General features: G+C 32.4%; 1 protein-coding gene across 5 annotated transcripts in view; it reads right to left on the bottom strand.

Annotated features, from left to right (window-relative positions):
* Positions 1 to 21,213, bottom strand: part of LOC145283789 (negative elongation factor A-like) — a 259,059-nt gene that overhangs the window by 84,814 nt on the left and 153,032 nt on the right. For 3 of the 5 annotated variants that reach the window (XM_080132863.1, XM_080132862.1, XM_080132860.1), the window contains exons 3-5: positions 11,544 to 11,705; positions 1,265 to 1,354; positions 688 to 920 (exon numbers count right to left, since the gene is read on the bottom strand). In XM_080132863.1, coding sequence (XP_079988989.1) covers positions 688 to 920; positions 1,265 to 1,354; positions 11,544 to 11,705 — 485 coding nt within the window. The remainder of the gene's footprint in view (positions 1 to 687; positions 921 to 1,264; positions 1,355 to 11,543; positions 11,706 to 21,213) is intronic. The other 2 variants (XM_080132865.1, XM_080132861.1) reach the window with 1 other exon arrangement.

Genomic DNA, 21,213 nt, shown 5'->3' with positions numbered 1-21,213 from the left:
TGGTTGCAATATAATATAACTAGTTTTTATTCTTATTAAAAAGAAAAAAGCAATACAAAGTTTAGGTTTAAAAAGTTTTATCACAATAATATAACTCGTTTTTATTATTTTTTAAATAGCAATATAAAGTTTAGGTTGAAAAGTTTTCTTGTTGCGATATTTGTTTACAGAGCTAGTGTGTGTGAAGGTCAAGGTTAAACCGGTGTCCCTTTTTTTCTTTCTTCGCAGTGAAGCCGGTTGGAGTCCTTATTCTCTACTCCATTCAAAAATTTGATATAGAATGGAAAGCTGTGATAGGTTCTAGTGATATGCGTGCTTCCAATTACAAATTTATTGAATTTACTGAATTACATTTTAGAAAAGATGCCCACGACTTTGTTATAAAAAATCTTTAGTATAATTTTGATAAATTTTGTTTTTGCAGCTTATTTTTTTTATTTTATTTTATTTTTTTTATTGGTAGATATTATTTTATTTTTTTTATTGGTAGATTGAGGTTATTTTGCGTTTACTTTTTTAATATTCAAGTTTTCTGCTTTCTGGTTTCTTTTCTCTTTCAATTTGAAGTCTTTCATTATATCTCCCATATGCTAAAATCTAAAGATCCAATGGTTATGTACTATCAAAATTTAATCAAATTCCAATAATAAAATTTAAGATTAAAAAATTTTCAACAGATTCTTTTACCTTAATTCCACCTTCTTTGCTTCGAAGACTTCCTGTAGTGGTTGTAGCACGAGGAGTTAGGTTATTACTTCTTGTTAGCCCAGAACTAGCAGATAAAAAGCAGTTACCACTAGATGCAGAGGTAGGTGTAGATATACCATTATTTGTGATGGGTATGACAGGTGTACCAGGCATGCAGGATAAATTCCCTGGTAATGAACTTTGGATGTTGACAACCCCAGTTTTGGAAAGAGCTAAATCAAAAATGTATATAATACACATTCAATAAACTTCAAAATAAATATAAAAATTTCATCATTCAAAATAAAAATGAAAAGTGTTTAAATTGATGCAAATATATTCTAGGTTTTTTAAAAAATCTTATATTATTAATGAGACATCATATATTACCCCTTCCAAAAAAATAAAATAAAACATTGTTAAAACTACAAAAATGCTTTTATGACTCACAATTTATTAAAACAATTTAGGATGATAGTAAAAGACAGCAGAAATTAAGAAATTGTTTGAAAAATGTTAAATAAAAAAAAAAAATTAAAAAAAGAAAAAAAAAAAAAAGGAAACAGAATTACCATACCTGATTCATCCATTTTCTTAGCGAAGCTCCGTACTTTAACAGGCACTGCAGTAGGAATATTATTTTTTTTATTGCTGGCAACTTCTGTAGCTAAATTATAGGAAAAATATTTTTTTAAATAGATTTACAAAATATTGAGGTACCTTAAATAAGTTTCCAGACTTTTTCGAATGAGCACATTTATTGATAGTAAATACATGAAACTCTAGTCTTCTTCAAAGTAATCTCCTTCAGCCGCAATGTACTTTTTTTTTTTTTTTTTTTTTTTTTAACATAGGAGTCACCACTTATCAAGGCCCAGAGGCCACTCAAGGATAACGGTTATTGAGTGTACCGTAGCCAATGGGATAATATCGTAATAATCGTTAGTAGTGGAAATTTGGTAAATTTGATTACTTAAAAGATATGGCTCATCAAGAATTTGTTTATGTTGGACTTGAATATGATCAAATTGTAGTCAGCTGGAAAGCAGGGAAATGGAAGAGAGTTCCACAGGTGTGCAATTCTAAGAAAGAAGCTTTGTTCATGGAATCTACGTTTAGGTTTAGGCACATATTTAGGTTTAGGTTTGGGGGAAATTATTGACAGTGGTTTCAGCTAGATAAGTATTTTCATGAAAGTTTGGCGAGTGGGGACCACAGATTGGAGCTTAGACTTGTAGCATTAGGGCAGGCCGATTTTGGAATCCTGGTGATGCAATGGTGATGATAGTTGGGGTTTGACATGGAAAAGACCTACACAAAATATTTTTTTCAAAATGGTTATCTTTGCTTGAGGAAATGACTTTAAAAGTTGAAAAATTGCAGCTATTAAGGTTTTTCAGTGAATTGTCAAAAACGTCCCATCATAAAAACAATTTTTACCATTAAAAAAATGGAATCATTATTTAGAATATGTTTTAAACTACATTTTTAAATAAAATAAGTGAGGATAATGAATTAATAAAATAAATATTAAGTGTAAAGGCAAAATTATGTTTTTTAAATAATAGCGACCAAAGTTTGGTTTTTCATTTCAGGAACATTTTCGGGTGGGAACATTTTAGATTTCACCGTTGTAAACACACGCTCGTTATTGATATTAAAAATTAACGTTTGTTTATTATTTAATTTGAAAACATGATTTTTAGGCATAATTATTTTGAAAAGAGAAACGAAAAAGACTTGTTTAAAATATATATTATTAAATTTCAAGTGTCTGCAGTGAATTTAAACATATTTGTTTTATCTTTTTTTAATTTGTTTTTCTATTAGGTTAGTGCGTAAATAATGTAATTTTTTTAATGTTCAAACGAACGTCAAAAAACATTTTTGCACCAACCTAATATTTCACATCGAATTCTATTTGAAGTTTTTATAAAAATATGGTAATACTACAGTTTTATATATAAAAAAAAAAAAAAAAAAATAGCCCATACAATTTTATTCTACACATTCTTTATGAAACATAACAGCATAAATTTTCAAGTTTTTGTAAGATTAATACAAGTAAATAAGGAAACTGCTTTAAAGGTTTTTCGGTACTTGTGCATCTATGTTATTGTGCTAAAATAACTTTATTATTTAGAAAGCCATTCTTAAGATGGGGAGGATGGAAGGGTGTGTTGTAACTAATCTGTACTTTCACTTAATTTAATAAACAAAAATAATAGCGTAAAAATTAAATTTAACTTGAAAATACTATTAAAAATAGCATGGTAACATGGATGCACAAGCATAGGTTTTTCAAACTCTAAACACTTGTTTAAAATGGCACAGCTACAGCAAGATATAATCTCTTTATGGATAAATTCATGTTATCAAAGGAGGAGCCAAAGTCTACTAAATAAATTTCTAAACTAAACACTACTATGCCTCTGATTTGGTCTGGTCCTCTCTCTTCAATTCATTTAATTCAACTCTGCAAAATTTTTCATTATTTCTTACCATAACTAGCACTTATTTTTTTACATATGAAACGGGAAGATAGCCTAAAACAGTTTCCTTCAGTTATCATCCATTTATTTATTTTACTTTTCAGATTAAAATGTCAGTAAAAGCACAACGTTCAGTTTTAACCTGTGGTTCAAAGATTTGCTGGTTCACCTTGTCGTTTGGATGAAACAGCACCCCCAACTTCACGACAAATCATCCAGTTTAGTTATTTCCTTGAAAACAGTTATCCTCACTTAAAAAATAGTGAGATTTCTAAGTTAATTGCCAAGGAAATAATTAGTATTTGTCAAGCAGTTAAGGGAACGTTATATAGGACAGAAGGTCAATATATTTTGCTATAAGAGGGCCAAACAGATTGAAAGGATATCTCTTGTAGCAACCAAAGTTAAAATAATGGAGAAACAGCTAGACAGACTGTTTAATACATCTTGTAACTGTAAACTTCCTGTCCTGAGACATAACTTTTTGAGTATGCTGTTGGCATTTCCCAAAAAGTTAACCCAAGATATGCAGCTTAGAAAATTGGGCCCTTGAATCAAGCAAGATGGCTAACATTACCCACAAGGTTAATGTGTTTATGGATGAGAGGTGTCTATCCTCAAACACTATGATAAATTAAACATTCTGATCAAATTTATCATCCAAGTGTAGTTGGTTTGAGATCAAAACTGACAATTTTTTTAACCAACAACAGTACATTTTTAATCTGATTCAGAGAACAAAACAGTTAACTGAAATCCAAATTACTGTTTTAAACAGTTTAAAACATAGTACTTTTGCACTATCCGGAAAATATAATATCGATGAATTATTGTGAAAGAAGAGGGCATTCAAACGATTTTGTCCATTATGTAAATAAATATGTATCTATTAAATTTTATTAATTTTCTCAATTTACCCAAACAATAGTCAGTTTTATTCATATTACATCATAAAAATATAAAGCAAATAAGCATTTTCAAATAATTGTTTTTTTGTGTTGTTTTATTCCAGAAATAGTGAACAAACAACCAAACACAGATTACTGCTATCAATTTTGCAGCCACACACCGGTCAAATTTGACTGATTTTTCTCAAACTGGAGTTTGTTAACCTTCACTTAGAGATATTTTGCTAGTTGTGATTCATAAATAAAATCATCATTCGTGTATTTTTTCTTTCAATGTATTTCATATAAATATATCAAATTTAATTGACTTTTTTTATAAAAATAGAGAAATTTCAAAGTCAGTGGTGTGCTATGAAAATGAAAGATTTCTTAGCATTTTTTTACGATTTTTAAAATTAAATGCTCAATTTTCTGTTCAAGATGGGAATCTAATTTCTGGTATCCGTTGTTATCACATCAAATCCCACATCACCAGTGCCATATTGATTTTCTGAAAAAAGTTGCAAATCAACTTGCCCTACAACTTCTGGAAGTCCTCTTGTGTGAGCGTGTCAATGATGATCATTACAGCCTCTTTCATTTCCTTAATTGTCTCATAATGATAGCTTCTAAGGTTTTTGTTTATTATTATTAAGGAATAACCAAAAGTCATAGGGAGCAAGGTCTTGACTGTGTGTGTGGGGTGGTGGTGAAGAACTGTCTTGATGCCCATCTGGTAGTAATACACACGGACGAAAAAACGCTTTGGATAATCACAGATTTCAAGGTAGTTCTACTAAAATAGCCATATTTTTTAAACCAAAGCACTTCAAGTCTTCAAATTACTACTGTTTTGTTCGGAAATGAATATACTTTCAAATGAATTAATAAATATGAATGTACATTATATATTTTAAGAGTTTTAAGCAAATAAAGTGATAAAAATGTGAATGTCATAAAATGGCGTTTTCGGTAAGGTTTTGTAATGATCCCCCCCCCCTTGTTTTCTAAAGGTCCGTACCGTGATTGTATGAAGAATTTCGTCATGAAATTTGGGAACCAATTAGAAGAGGTGTTAATCTTAATACTGTCAAGTGTCCGAAATATTTTTGACCATTTCTTTTTTTGTTGTGTTAAAAATAAGACTTTAATATGACGAGTATTGAACATTTTGAAAAAAAAATTCTTCGGACACCCAGTAGTAAGTAAATCAATCTTTTTACTATCTTTATCAATTAAAAGTATTATTTTATGTTGAGTAGGACCGCGGTAATTGATAATTTAAAAGGACCTACCCGAAAAAAAAATTGTTTCTATTTCTCGAATTTGGTCAAATGAAGTTAGTATTACTAGAAGCAGCAGCAGCAGCAGCTCCAGCCTGTAGAATCAGCAATAGCACAGTGTATAAACAACACGCGTTCTTTAATTTTTATTCAAGAATGAATTAAGAAAAACATGAAAATATGAATATAAATGTTCTTATATGTTTAATGAGAGCTATTTTGTTATCAGAATAACATTAGTTTAGAACTATTCGGTTTTCAGATTGTATAATAACAATCCCAACCAATTCGGCATTATGAATCTGTTGCAATTTCTCACATTGCTCGTCAAATTTAAAAACATGGTTAAAAAAACAAAATAAACTTTTGTAGATATATAGCTTGCATGCACTTTTATTCTTTAAATTAGTTTTGAACAGCGAATTAAAACAATGTTTTACTGCGAACAGCCACAAATGTTTTTTTTCAAAATCAAAATAAGTATCAAAATCTCGTTTATACATAGATTCGAAAAAGTTGTCGAAAAACAAATATATAACAAATAAATGTTATCAAAGGCAAGATAAGTTACTTTTCTACTAAACTGGATATATTTTTTGTGTTTTTATTCAATGTAACATGTTTATTCAGCTCGAAAAACATACAGTGTTTACTGATGCATTGGAAAATTAAAAATGGCGCCCGGCCCGACTCTCTTTGACACGGTAAGTTTGAGAAAAGGAGTTAAAAATAAAAAACAACTATACAAAATACTGTTAAAAACTCACCGAATATATGTCAGCCTATGTCACAGTAACATATATTGAGCGAGTTTCTAGCAGTATTTTGTCTACTTTTTTATTTTTAACTCTTTTCCCCAAACTTACCGTTTCAAGAGAGTCGGGCGCGGGCGCCATTTAAAATTTTCCAAAACATCGGTAAACACTGTTTTCAAGCTGAATAAACATGTTACATTAAATAAAAACACTAAAAAATTATCCAGTTAGGTAGAAAAGTAACTTGCTTTTGATAACATTTATTTGTTATATATTTGTTTTTTTGACAACTTTTTCGAATCTATGTATATAGTAATACAAACCCTCAAAATCTATATCAATATTCTTGAAATTTTAAAAGCAGTTAGAAAACACATCAAACTACAATTAGGAAGCTTTTTATTTTGTTATTTCTTTTCCTACTTATTAAGCGAAAGATATTTTTACAACCTGCTCCAGCGTAGTATAAACGGCCTATGGAATTAACACCTTCAACCTCGAAAATAGAAATCAACAAATTTTTGAACGCTCTCTTTGAAAAAAAGCTCTCTTAACTTCACCTCTAATACAAATTATGTGTGGCAAGTCTCCTCCTAAAACATTCTTTAACCCTAACAATAACACTAAGTTCGAGTGGCAAGCCCCCCCCCCCCAACAAAATACCTCTGTAAGCCACATACAAGCATCTAAAACAAACAAACAAAAAATAGATCCTTCCTTAAAGAAAAATACACAAAAATAAATTGGTTAACTGTCCTAAAATGCTAGAATGGCCAGGAATGATTTTACATTAAATTTTTGTGAAACTAACCGCTCCCCCCTCTAAAATTGTTTTTGTTAGCTTTGTCTCTGTCAAGTTTTCAGTATGTTCACACATAATTTTCCTTAGCCCTACAATTAATTCAAAGTCTGAATGGCAACCCTCCACATATTCTCATTGCATAGAAACCCTCTTAAAACTACACATAATCATCTTAAAAAAAAAAAAAAAAAAAAAGCATGCATAGAAAAAAAAAACAGTTAACTGCCCTAAAATGCTAGAATGACCTGTAATAGGAAATTATTTTACATTCAATTCTAAAATAATTTGTTTATCTTTCATTAAAGTTTTTCATGGCATTTTATACATAATTTCCTAAAAAGGTAGAATCACATTTTGGAGGGGTGGTCAGAAGGAGTTGAGTGGGGTTAAACAGAAGGTGTTAATCTACAATAATACCAAAGAAATATTGCAATCTATTCATTTTTAAATGGTCTTATGTTTAGATTTAAGTTTTTTGTACATAAAGCACATTACAATTCAAATTTGAGTTCTCCAACTTCTTTTCTGTTTATGGATATATGGCATTTTTAAGGAATTGCTGCATATTTATGCACATTTACTGCAGATTATTTGGAAACCATAAACTTTGGGAGATTTTCAGTTGCATATTCTGATTCCTTGTACAAAAATACACTTATATGGTAAATTTCATTTCTTAGTCTTGTGTTTTAACAAAGATATGACATTTTTACTGAAAAAGTAGTGTAAAAAATGTGACGAAACGCATATGGTCTTAAAGAGGGAAAAATATCCAAACGTGTGAGGCACAAAAATAGCCATAACTTCCTTAATTTTAATCAGATTTTTAAAATTTAAAAAGATTCTTTCTTAGCTCATTAAGCTCTTTCTATGCATACCAATATTGAAATATTTCAAGCTATTTCAATTTTTTCATGTGTATTGCTACATCTAGGTCAAAGAGTCTGTAAATTGCTGCATTGTCCTGTTGGAAATGCCACTGACTTGATTTGAAGAGTGCTGGCCTCTTCCAACAGAATCTCTTCCTGAACTCCCTTACAACCTCAACATAGTATTCCTTGTTGACTGTCTGTCCAGTGGGAACCCAGTGCTGTTAAAAAAAAGGGATCATCATAAGTTTCTGAGTAGATTTGCTCTGTCTGGCCTTTTGGGTTTGGGAGAACCAACATGCTTCCACTAGGAACTTTGTCTCTTGGTTATTGCAGGTCACCAGAGCATTAAGAACTGCGGGATCTAAATTGATCAGCTTCACCTTTCTCCTGATTGACAGCCGTCTTTCCTTCTGATCTTCTCCGAAACAAACTTTCTTTTTGATCTTCTTGGGACAAACTTCGCACAAATCTTCCGCATCTTCAGTTCCTCTCAAATAATTATGTGTACACTTATTGCCTCTATAGACACACGACAGTCTTAATAGCAATACACATGAAAAAAATTGAAATAGCTTAAAGTATTTCAATATTGGTATTCATAGAAAGAGCTTGATGAGCTAAGAAAGAATCTTTTTAAATTTTAAAAATCTGATTAAAATTAAGGAAGTTATGACTATTTTTGTGCCTCAAACGTTTGGATATTTTCCCTCTTTAAGACCATATGCGTTTTGTCACATTTTTTACACTACTTTTTCAATATCTTTGTTAAAACACAAGACTAAGCAATGAAATTTACCATATAAGTGTATTTTTGTACAAGGAATCAGAATATGCAACTGAAAATATCCAAAAGTCCATGGTTTCCAAATAATCTGCAGTAAATTTGCATAAATATGCTGCAATTCCTTAAAAATGCCATGTATCCATAAATAGAAAAGAAGTTGGAGAACTCAAAGTTGAATTGTAATGTGCATTACGTACAAAAAACTTAAATCTAAACATAGGACCATTTAAAAATGAATATATTGCAATATTTCTTTGGTATTATTGTAGATGAACACCTTTTGTTTAACCCCACCCAACCCCTTCTGACCACCCCTCTAAAATGTGATTCTACCTTTTTAGGCAATTATGTATGAAATGCCATGAAAAACTTTAATGAAAGATAAACAAATTATTTTAGAATTTAATGTAAAATAATTCCCCATTAAAGGTCATTCTAGCGTTTTAGGGCAGTTAACTGTTTTTTTTTATGGGAGATAAATCCTGTATGCTTTTTGTTTTATTTTTTTTTAAGACAATTATGTGTGGTTTTAAGAGGGTTTCTATGCAATGAGAATATGGGAAGGTTGCCATTCAGACTTTGAATTAATTGTAGGGCTAAGGAAAATTATGTGTGAACATACTGAAGACTTAACAGAAACAAAAACAATATTAGAGGGGGGGGGCGGTTAGTTTCACAAAAATGTAATGTAAAATAATTCACCATTTCCAGCATTTTAGGGCAGTTAACCAATTTATTTTTTATGTGCATTTTTCTTTAAGGAAGGATCTATTTTTTGTTTGTTTGTTTTAGACGCTTGTATGTGGCTTACAGAGGTATTTTGTTGGGGGGGGGTGCCACTCGAACTTAGTGTTATTGTTAGGGTTAAAGAGTGTTTTAGGAGGAGACTTTCCACACATAACTTTAGTAGGTGGGTTGCTAACAGTATTTTGTTTTACTATTTATTTTTAAGTCGTTACCAAGACTTCAAATATTTAAGTGTCAACTGACATTTGTCTTGTTCTCTGGAAATGCTCAACAGTCAACACTATTTGTGCGTTTGTATTACTTGCCACAGAGGTCGAAAACGTTGTCCAAAAAAATAATAAAAAAATAAAATTATAACAAATAAATGTTATGCAAAGCATGTTTTTATTTAATGTAACATGTTTATTCAGCTTGAAAACCATACAGTGCTTACCGATGTATTGGAAAGTTAAAAATGGCGACCGACTATCTCTTTCACACGGTAAGTTTGAGAAAATGAGTTAAAAATAAAAAACTAGATAAAATACTGTTAAAAACCCGCCGAATATATATCCACCTATGTTACGGTAACATATTGAGCAAGTTTCTAACAGTATTTTGTCTATTTTTTTTATTTTTATTTATAACCCATTTTCCCAAACTTACCGCCTCAAAGAGAGAGTCAGCCGCCATTTTAAATTTTCGAATACATCAGTAAACTATGTTTTTCCAGCTGAATAAACATGTTACATTAAATATAAACACTAAAAACATATCCAGTTAGGTAGAAAAGTAACTTATCTTGCCTTTGATAACATTTATTTGTTATATATTTGTTTTTTGACAACTTTTTCAAATCTATGTGTACAGTAATACAAACGAGATTTTCATACATCTTTTGATTTTGAAAAAAAAACATTTGTGGCTGTTCGCAGTAAAACATTGTTTTAATTCGCTGTTCAAAACTAATGCAATGAATAAAAGTGCATGCAAGCTATATATCTACAAAAGTTTACTTTGTTTTTTAACCATGTTTTTAAATTTGACCAGAAATGTGAGAAATTATAATGGATTCATAATGCCGAATTGGTTGGGATTGTTGTTATTATACATTCTGAAAACCGAATAATTCTAAACTAATGTTATTCTGATAACATTCTCTAATTAAACATATCAGACCATTTATATTCATATTTTCATGCTTTTCTTAATTCGTTCGTGAATAAAAATTAAAGAACGCGTGTTGTGTACACTGTGCTATGTCTAATACTGCTGCTGCTGCTACTAATACTAACTTAATTTGACCAAACTCGAAAAATAAACATTTTTTTCGGGTAGGTCCTTTTAAATTATTATCAATTACCGCGGTCCTACTCAGCATAACATAATACTTCTAATTGATAAAGATAGTAAAAACAATGATTAAATTTTTTTTCAAAATGTTCGATACTCGTCATATTAAAGTCTTATTTTTAACAACAAAAGAAATGGGCAAAAATATTTCGGACACTTGACAGTATTAAGATTAACACCTCTTCTGATTGGTTTCCAAATTTCATAACGAAATTCTTCATACAATCATGGTACGGGCCTTTAGAAAACAGGGAGGGTCATTATAAAACCTTACCGAAAATGCCATTTTATGACGTTCACATTTTTATCACTTTATTTGCTTAAAACTCTTAAAATATATAATGTACATTCATATTTATTAATTCATTTGAAAGTATATTCATTTCCGAACAAAACAGTAGTAATTTGAAGACTTGAAGTGCTTTGGTTTAAAAAATATGGCTATTTTAGTAGAACTACCTTGAAATCTGTAATTATCCAAAGCGTTTTTTTCGTCCGTATGTATTACTAGTCCTAATCCATTAAATTCTTTATTTAGTCAATCAACTCTGGTGTTCTGACTTCCTTATTTCTCCCACACCTCTCATCATTCCCCACAGACTCCCTGCCTTCCTTGAATCTCTTATGCCACTCAAAATCTGATGCTTATTGAAGATACCTCATTTTTCACATACAAAATTTAAGTGCACATTTACAATAGTTTCATTGATTTAATTTATTCTTATACATTTGTAGACCATTTTTTTTTTTTTTTTTTTTACTTTTGTAGATAGCCTACATTTATTAATTTAAAGTATCTGAACTAAGCATACTTGACACATATTCGAAGGTATTAAACGTTCTAAAATATTGGGAAGAGTATTTTTTAATTTATAAATATAAAACGAAATGCCTGTACTTACATTTTTGTAAGAGTTCTGCTCTTAAGGTTGCAGATTTTGGTTTTCGTTTAAGAGCAAAATGTTTAATAGGTTGCGGCAATTGACCAGCAACAGAGACCAATGCTGTTTTGTTAAGAAATTGGCATTCAATTGGAAGCATTCGTATGTCTGCATTCTTTTTAACTAGAATTTTAAAAAAAACAAAAAAACAAAAAAAAAAAACAATTATATAAAATATTTTATTTTTAAACAAATTAACAATTTTTATATTTTTATTAATTATTTATAAACTTTAAAAATAACAAATATAAATGAAAAATGCTTTTTTATTTCTAGAAAAAAGCTCATGGACATGATTAATTCAATAGTTTAAAGTAGTCAGAACAGTTGCAATAAAAACAGTTATTTCAAACTGGCTTGTTTATGTTTATGAAAATGGGTAAAAACAGTGAAATTTTTTGTAAAATTTAACTTACAATATTTCTACTATTTTTCAGGTTGATTATTTTTTTTATTTTTTGCACTTTTTGAGCCACTTCAATGTAGATATAGGGATACTATGTAGAAAGTTGTAGCAGCAAGTCTGTTTACATTACTACATTACACTTGAACTTCTGCATGCCAGTACAGTTGGAGAAGCAGGAATCCGGAAAGGAATTACAAAGTCTAGCAGTTCTGGAGGAAGAAACTATTAAAGTAGAAGGCTTTCTGACATCTGGGGATTTCTACTGTGTATGAGTGGGACTTTGCTGCTTACCGGGTTTATCAGAGGTATTTTAGTCAAGGGGGTACAAGGACTTGTAGTTCGAGTAGTGATAATGTGTTTGCAACCATCACCAGCATTCAACATGTCACTCAAATAACAGAAAGTGGCTTCAATATTAATGATCAATCTGTTAATCTGTAGTATTGGAACAAAAAACACAACACTAGGGTTTAGAAATGGATGCTTTATTTCTTTTACAACGCAGGCTATCTCCTCTGGTTACTCGATCCCTCTACACTGGGATGCCCCCCCCCTCATTCACTGTCTTTTCCTCCCAGCTCTTCATTACTGAAGAGTTCTACAACCCTTGAGGATAGCAAAGAGTTACAGTCCTTGCCTTCATTAATATATTAACATTAATTGTATTTTCTCTCCCTTTACTTTTTTTTTTTTTAAGACCTTCATCAGGTTAGACTACCCTTGGGTCTAGAGGATTATTATGCCTCTTATTAAAAAATATTTTTGTTTTATTTTTATATAAATTCTTCTGACATCTTTCCCTTTTGCAGAATGTTTAAAAGTTCAGTTCCACATACTCCCCTCTTAGGGAGTGAATTGGCTGAATCTTCTCCATTCTACAGGCACTCAGTTGTACCACATTTCACATAGAGCAGCAATGTCAATCTGCAACCGCATGTCGTCAACTAGTTGACTGCAATGCTTGAATAATGCTCTTGCTGCTCACAAAAGCTGTGATTGGTAAGCTGCACTGCTCTAGAGTTAAGAGATTGGTATAGTGTTTGCTCTTTTGGGTTGAGTTGATCAAGCTTCTGAGTGATCCTTCCTGGCTCCAGCTGTGGGTGGTTCAAATTTGATGTGTGACCCAGTGTTATACCATCAACTTCTTGTGTCATCCAGAAACCAATATATTTAAAGTCTTCATCTTCAATTTTTCCAGCCAGGAATCTTGTGTGTAATTTGCTGATTACTGTCTCAAAATATTTGTAACCAGCATGGAGGAAATCATCTACATGGCAGCATTCTGACCTGACAGGCACCCATTCTCCACTCTCATAAATATAGTAGGGTCAAGCTTGGATTGTGTATATTCCAAGGAGAGGAGTTCATTTCAGATAAAAAATTTTTTAAAAATTGTCTTGCACCATCTTTGAGGCCATATAAGCCATGCCTCAGTTTCCACTGGTGGTTGAATTTACACATCACAGTAAAGTCTCTCTCCCTGCAGAAATGCAGATTTAATATTTGTTGTCTTGACTCAATTTTCTTCAAGGCAATAATGGAGAATGTTCTCATTGTTCTTTTTCCAACTGCTTGGCAAGGAAACAATATTCCTCAAACCGTCGAGCTCCAAACATGCCTTAACAATGCCACCTATTTTGACCTTTGTCTTTCATTTCATCATATGTGCAGAAATCTAATAGTTTTTGTAATTCTACTTGCTTAGCAGAGTGTATCCTCTGTAACATGGATCAGTTCATTTTCATCCGGCTCTTCTGGAACTTTCCATTCAACTTTCTGCAAATCTAAATTCCTTTGCTATCAACTACTATTATCCTGAACATTGTACCAGTCATTTTTTTTTTTTTTTTTTCCCAGTATTTTTTCAAAACTTCCCTAAAATGGTAGCTGAAACCCAGTTTTCTGAATCTGATAACTTATATTGGATTTGCTTTTTTTTTTAAATTTAATTTCCTCGTTAGTTTGGTCCATCATTAGTTTGGTTCCTTGGAATTTCAGTAAGTAAGTTTGTGAGTGCCACACAGTGGGAAGAGTTTCTGTTACCACAGTGGCAGGCACCACAGTAGGAGCTTCCTTTTTTTCTTTCAGCTACCACCTGGTCTTCTTCAAAGATTTTTGATTACTTTCCGCAGGTGTTTCACTAAAACCTGGTTTTATTTTGCAGTCTATTTGGTAAAACTCACCAAATACTCAACCATGCCTAATGAAAATGACTTTGCCATCCTGGAAAACTACCTTCACTGGTCCGAACCATCGTTCTTTTCCATCACTCTTGTAAAATACTAAATCTCCATTCTGGAAACCCTGTTCTGATTTTGGATCTTAAAGCATGTCTAATCCTTTTAGCAGATGCTTCAGATTGAATGTAAGCCTTACGTGTTTCATGTAAAGCTTTCAAATGCTGGAAAAATATCTCACTACTTGTTGCTCCATCCAAAGCTGATAACCCAGTTTGCATCATGTTGGGCAAGTCTGAATTTTTTCTAAATACTTGTTGATGACTGTTCCATTGTACATTTGTAAGGAGTTTCTTGCCATGTTAGCCCAATTTAGGAGTGTTGCACTATTCTCAGCTTCCAATTTTAGCAGCATCATATCAGTTATGGTTCACAGAGCCCATTCTGAAAAGGACTCAATCCAGCTGTGGTGCATACCCTGATGTTGAGGATCAAGGTAACTTCATGCATTTCCTCCAAGCTGAATTACCCACCATTGTCAGACATCAAGGATTCCATAATACCAAATACTTCAACCCAATTTTTCATTAACACATCAATGACACAACTTGTTTTTTTTTTGGTCAATAAACACCAATACAGTGTACTTGGACCACATGTCAATCATGTGCAGGATCCAACAGCCTCTCTCCTGTTTGAGATCCATTGCAACCTTTTCATTGATTTTTCCATGGGCATTGATACATATAGGGGGTGTTTTTGCATACACTTGGCATAATTGACACTTGAAAGTTATTTCCTCCAAGATATTTTGATATTCTTCCTTCCATGTCATAGCATCTTTTAACATTGCTGCTAGTCATTTTTTTAAAAGGGTAAGCAAACTAACGGAGTTTCAGGAGGGTCGATTTTTTGTCTGAAATATTCAGTTCTTTGAGCTTAACTGAATTAACTTCTTGGGTCTCAGCGGTCTCTGCCTTATAAATAGGAATACAATAATAACCTGATAATGTGAGGTTCAGTGAAACTTGTTTCCCCAGGATCATCGCAGTGTCATTTTCTAAGTCCAACTTTTGCCTTTTTCATTGACAGCAAAAAAGGGATATTTGAATTAATAACATCTGTTCTTATAGTGATATTGTTTCCGACCATGTGAACTGGTATCATATATTCACCACAAGATTTCAATTTTTCTCCACCCCCAAATTTAAACACTTTGTGCCCCTCCTGATAAGTAATTTTGTTTTTATCAGCTTCATCTAAAGAGTCCATGTAACTGTCTAACCATGTTCGGCCACACACTGTACTTGACCATGCATTATCTAAAACTGCAGTTTCTAGCTTCAGCTCCAAACTGATATTTCCTGTTTGTGGTAACCAGTGAACAAAACATTTTCTTCCTTGGACATAGTTTCCCAACTGTCAGGACATTTAGCTATCATATGTCTATAAGAGCCACATGATCTGCAAGTAGTTCCCATTAGATCCTATGGGATTACAGCCATCAGGGCATTTTTCCGCCAAATGTCTATAAGATCCGCATGATTTACAGTTGAAAATATTTTGGTCTACACTTGTAGGATGTATGGGTTTGGTTCAGTTTTGTGAAAATGCAAAACTAGATCCTCGGTTACCTCTTCTAGGGGATATAAAAGAAGAGGTTAACATAGCCAGCAGCCAACAAAGCCTCTTTATTTTCAGCAAGGAAAGCCGGTTCAAATCTAACACTGTTGGCACTCCTTATTTCATCACTCTTAAATTTTTTTAAGGACTATTTTGCTTGCTCATATTGTGTTCTATTTTCATAATCCATACCAGCTAAGGACTCACATTTTTTTCCTCGTCAGAAATCTTTGAATTTTGTAAAAGTTTGAAAGCCAGATTTTCCAAAGGAAGCTTCATATTCTTTTTTTTTCTATTTTTCGCTATTTATCATCAAACGGATTCTCATGAAACAAGAATCAAAATTCTCAAATTTAAATTTTTCTATTTTTCGCTATTTATCATCAAACGGATTCTCATGAAACGAGAATCAATCAAAATTCTCAAATTTATGTAAGCAATCACTTAAATCATCTTTCGCTAAATGTTTGAGAAAATCTACCAAAATATCCAGGCCGTTATCTTGCTTTGACTTTCGATAATTGTTAAAAACTTTTTCTCATATCAAACTCATTGGGCTCTGGCAGAGAAAGAGCAAGAGCAATACCAGCCTTTGTTGGTAATTCTAATATTTCAGACTAGTCAAAAATCTCCGTTTTTACATAATTCATACGACTTGTGAAAAGTAGGACTAATTCTTGTCATTTTATTCATTTATACCAGAAACACACTTAAAATAAAAAATTTTTTCAAGCAAACCATATGTTCAAATTTAAAAATAAAAAATGGAACTAACATACTCCCATGGTGAGAAAACATTAAAGTTCTTTTTGTTTTATTTTCTTTTTCTTTGAAAAAAATAAAACGACCAACAGGAAATATAAAAATAAAAAATAGTAAAGAATTAAACTTTCACTCATGTTTTTTTTGTTTGTTTCTGAGTCTTGTTTGTTTGTTAGTTTTGTTTGGTAGTTTTTTGTTTGTTAGCCTTTTTTGTTTTTGTTTTTTATCCACGCTCTCTATAGTTTCATTTCATTTGCTCCAAAAGTGTTCATTAGAATATTTTCTCCACAAAACCGGCATACATCCAAACACCACTACTAATATAACTCTAAAAAACTACAAGCATGACGATTCCGACTTTACTAAAGGTTTCATACAAGGAATCACTTCAATAACGACTACCCAACCTCAGGAATCAACATTACCGAAAAGATACACAGATACTTTAAAACATCTAGCAAAAAATAAAGACATTATAATCTCACAGGCAGACAAAGGCGGCGGCATAGTGATTATGGACAGAAATACATACGTAGAAAAAATGCACACACTACTATCCGACACAGATACATATGCTCCCACAAACTTAAATTCCATACAAAAAGATATTGAAACCTTCAACAAATCCTTAAAAAAACTTATAAAAAATGATAAAATATGGGCATCTTATATCGAATATCACCCAATTATCCCCACATTATATGGCCTCCCCAAAACTCATAAACAAAATATCCCCATGCGACCCATAATTTCGAACATCGGAAGTGTCAGGCAGAAGGTAGCACGAGCCATCTCCCAAATTTTAACCCCACTAATGGGCACCATTAGTACTGCTCATATTAAAAATTCTGGAGACCTACTAAATAGAATAAAAAACATCAATATACAAAATAAAACAATGCATAGTTTGGACATAGTCTCTCTATACACCAATGTCCCAATTAAAAAATGTCTTACGTTACTTCTAAAACATCTAAACAAAATTAAAATTGTTCTACCTTTCTCCCCGAAAACATTAATAGAAATAATTAAACTTATCACAAACATTACCCACTTCCAATTTAATAACTATTTTTATAAACAAAAATTCGGACTCCCCATGGGAAACCCCCTCAGTGGGGTACTCGCTTGCTTATTCTTAGAATTCTTAGAAACTAGCTCTTTTAAATTTAGAATACCTGCAAACACAACTTATTTTCGATACATTGACGATATCCTCATTTTTCTCCCCGCAAATACACACATAGAAGAATTAAAAAATAAACTCAACTCCCTACCCTTTCTTGATGTACTTATCATAAGATTTGAAAACGATCTTATGTTTAAAGTACATCGAAAAAGTACACACAAAAATGATTATATACACCACAGTGATAAAATAAAAACAGGCATGATCATCGGTTTTTTCTTACGTGCCCTTAGAATCTGCAGCCCTCAATATCTCGAAAATGAAATCACACATCACCGAATCACTAAAACTTTTACAATACCCAACTCACCTTATCTCTAAAACAAAGAAAAAAGCCATCAAAATATACTCGAACATAGACAAACAAAAACAGAACACACCAGATACACCACTACTTAATAGACATCTTCTTATACCTACCCACACTAACAACGACACAATTTTCAATACTCTTAATAATCTAGGCATACAAACAGTACAAACCACTTCCTTAACTATAAAGCGAACTTTAAAAACTAGCAAGCATTCCGCTGAAATCTCCACATCCAAAGCCGGTATTTACTCCATCCCATGTAATGACTGCAAAAAATCATACATAGGTGAGACACAGCGAAATTTGGAAATCAGACTAAGCGAACATAAAAGGGACATAAGAAATGCCAATCCCTTAAATGCACTCTTTTCCCACTGTGTCGAACATGGCCACTCTTTCGGCTTTGGACGTGCAAAAATCTTAAAATCCATCCCAGATAAAGCAAAACGGAGACTTATTGAATCTGCTTTAATTTCAAACATTAGCACCATCAAACAAAGAAAAGGATTTTATAATGTAGCCCCAATCATAGGTAATATAATAATAAATGAACAAAACATTAACTTAGATCCTGGTTGATGATGATGATAAAAAAAAAAAAAAAAAAAAAAAAAAATGCATATATGTATATAACCCGACCCTCCTCCACACACTTGATATAAATTCTCTTTTCATCATGAAACTTTTTTCTCTCCAGAACAGAAAGAGAACTAAACTTCTCCTCTTTCGCATGTGATATGACCGTCTTCCTGTACATCCTCGCCTAGAAATCCTGATGATGTCCCTTGAAATGGGGACGAAACGTTGATTTAATTTTGTTTTTACTCTCTTAGGTTTTTCCTTTTTATTCACATAACGTCTAAAGCATCATTTATATCTTGCTTTATTTTATTCATATATATATATATATATATATATATATATATATATATAATGTAAAAAATATATATTACTACTTATCAAGGCCCAGAGGCCACTCGAGGATAAGAGTTGAAAAGTGCACAGTAGTCAAATTCGGGAAATTTGTTATATACCTATTGTTTTGTTACTTAGGCATTTCCACTAATCAATGCCCAGAGGCCACTCGAGGATAAGAGTTGAAAAGTGCACAGTAGTCAATTGGACAACAAGGCCCAGAGGCCACCCGAGGATAAGGGTTTAAAAGTGCAGTAGTCAATTGGACAATATAGTAATCGTTAGTAATGGAAATTCGGGAAATTTGTTTATATATATATTTATATTTTGTTACATAGGCATTACCACTTATCAAGGCCCAGAGGCCACTAGAGGATAAGGGTTGAAAAGTGCAGTAGTCAATTGGACACAATATAGTAATCGTTAGTAATGGAAATTCAGTAAATTTGTTATATATATATTAATATTTTGTTACATACGCATTACCACTTATCAAGGCACACGGGCCACTCGAGGATAAGGATTGAAAAGTGCACAGTAGTAATCGTTAGTAAAGGCCACTACATATGTTATAAATTCCAAATTTACACAACCTGGCAAATACTGGTACACGCTAGCAAATTTAGATTCACAATTACAGAATATGATTCTAATTTTTTCCTTTGCTATTTATTCTAACACTACACTAAGTTTACTGTTTTATTTCGCTACAGTTGATATTGTGTAGAACAATAAGAAAATCATAGTGAACAATGCATTCAACAAAATTTCACACACATTTCTAGATACCTATATCTAATAAGTTCAAAAGAAAGGACACACTTAGGGAGGTATTTTGGTGGTCAAGTCACTAAATAGAGATTAGCTGGTTTCCCGGCATAGCCCAGGATGTAATAAAGATTGACTGAAATACATGTTCTAGCTGGTTTCTAGGCGTTGCCAAGGATGTAATATAGACACATTATGTTGTATATTACCTGTTCTCTTCTCCCTAAGGTAAAACAATTTCATATACATGCTGTAAATTACCTATGCTAGGGATAAAACATGAACAATACCAGTCCTAGGGTAGATAAAACAAATAATACATAGAGATGAAAGATTCCTCTCCCCTAAGAATAAAACATATGTTCAATATCTGCTTTTGTTTTTTCATTGTTTATACGGTCCCGAGCAACGCCGGGTAGCCCTGCTAGTTATATATAAAAGGCAAAATGTGTGTGACCATTTCGTGTATGTCTTCAAAAGGCTTTTCGAGCACACGCTCCCGGGTTCGTTACTATCGCTTACAACTGTTTATATCGGTCCTATATCATAATATGTAGGATTTGGGAACGCGGGTCGTCTCTACATTTATTTACGTCAACTTTTATGAGATTCGCGCCGTTTCGCTTTGTCCCTGGTTCGTCCTGCATTTGAGTATAAATACAGTGAAAAACGTTGTGTTCTCGGCTTTTGCTCTGCTTTCCTCCCCTTCCTACCATCATCTGGGGTGATATGAAAACTAAAAATAACAATCGCGCGATGACCTCATTTAGTGTCGTCCTGTCAATCAAACCTCTTTTAGCTTTATAAGCTTTAACTTAACACGTTAATCAATTACTCTCACTTGTGGTCGAGACCGTTAAGTATTGGCATTGGTTTCCACCTCCGCTTCAAAGCTTCCGGGTTCAATCTCTCCTCCCGACCAAACGTTTTTTTTTTATTACTTCGCTTATTCTTTAGACACTCCTCCTAATAAACAGGGAGCTGGTTTTCCCGGAACTTAGTTAAAAACGAACAAACCGATTTATTTATTAATTTATTTAAAAACTGTCCTGCACAAAATCGTAACTGCTGAATAGCTATCGCCGTCACGTCAATCAAAAACGCGCACCTGTTTTTTTTCACACTTTACTATTTTCCAACTGCGCGTCGTCAAGGCTTCGTTTTTTTTTCACGGGCACCTGTTTTTTTTTCACATTTTTGGGTTTTTTCACAAACACCTACAAACACCCAGGCAACGCCGGGTACCCCTTGCTAGTCTATCCATATATATAAAAGCGAAAATGTGTGTATGTTTGTGTGTCTGCTAAAAACTTTCGACAGACACAACAAAAATTCACAAACTTGGTCTCATATGAAAGCCCCATCTTCCGGACGACAAATATCGAAAAATTGGCCCAAAGTGACCATCAGAAGTGCATCAACTGATCGATTTTCAGCAGGGCCCCCCCCCCAAAAAAAGGTGACATTTTAATGTTAAA

This window comes from Euprymna scolopes, chromosome 8 (genome assembly GCF_053919585.1).
Source record: "Euprymna scolopes isolate OS-2025 chromosome 8, ASM5391958v1, whole genome shotgun sequence".
Classification (NCBI taxonomy): domain Eukaryota; kingdom Metazoa; phylum Mollusca; class Cephalopoda; order Sepiida; family Sepiolidae; genus Euprymna; species Euprymna scolopes.
This window is presented reverse-complemented; position numbering and strand designations above follow the sequence as displayed.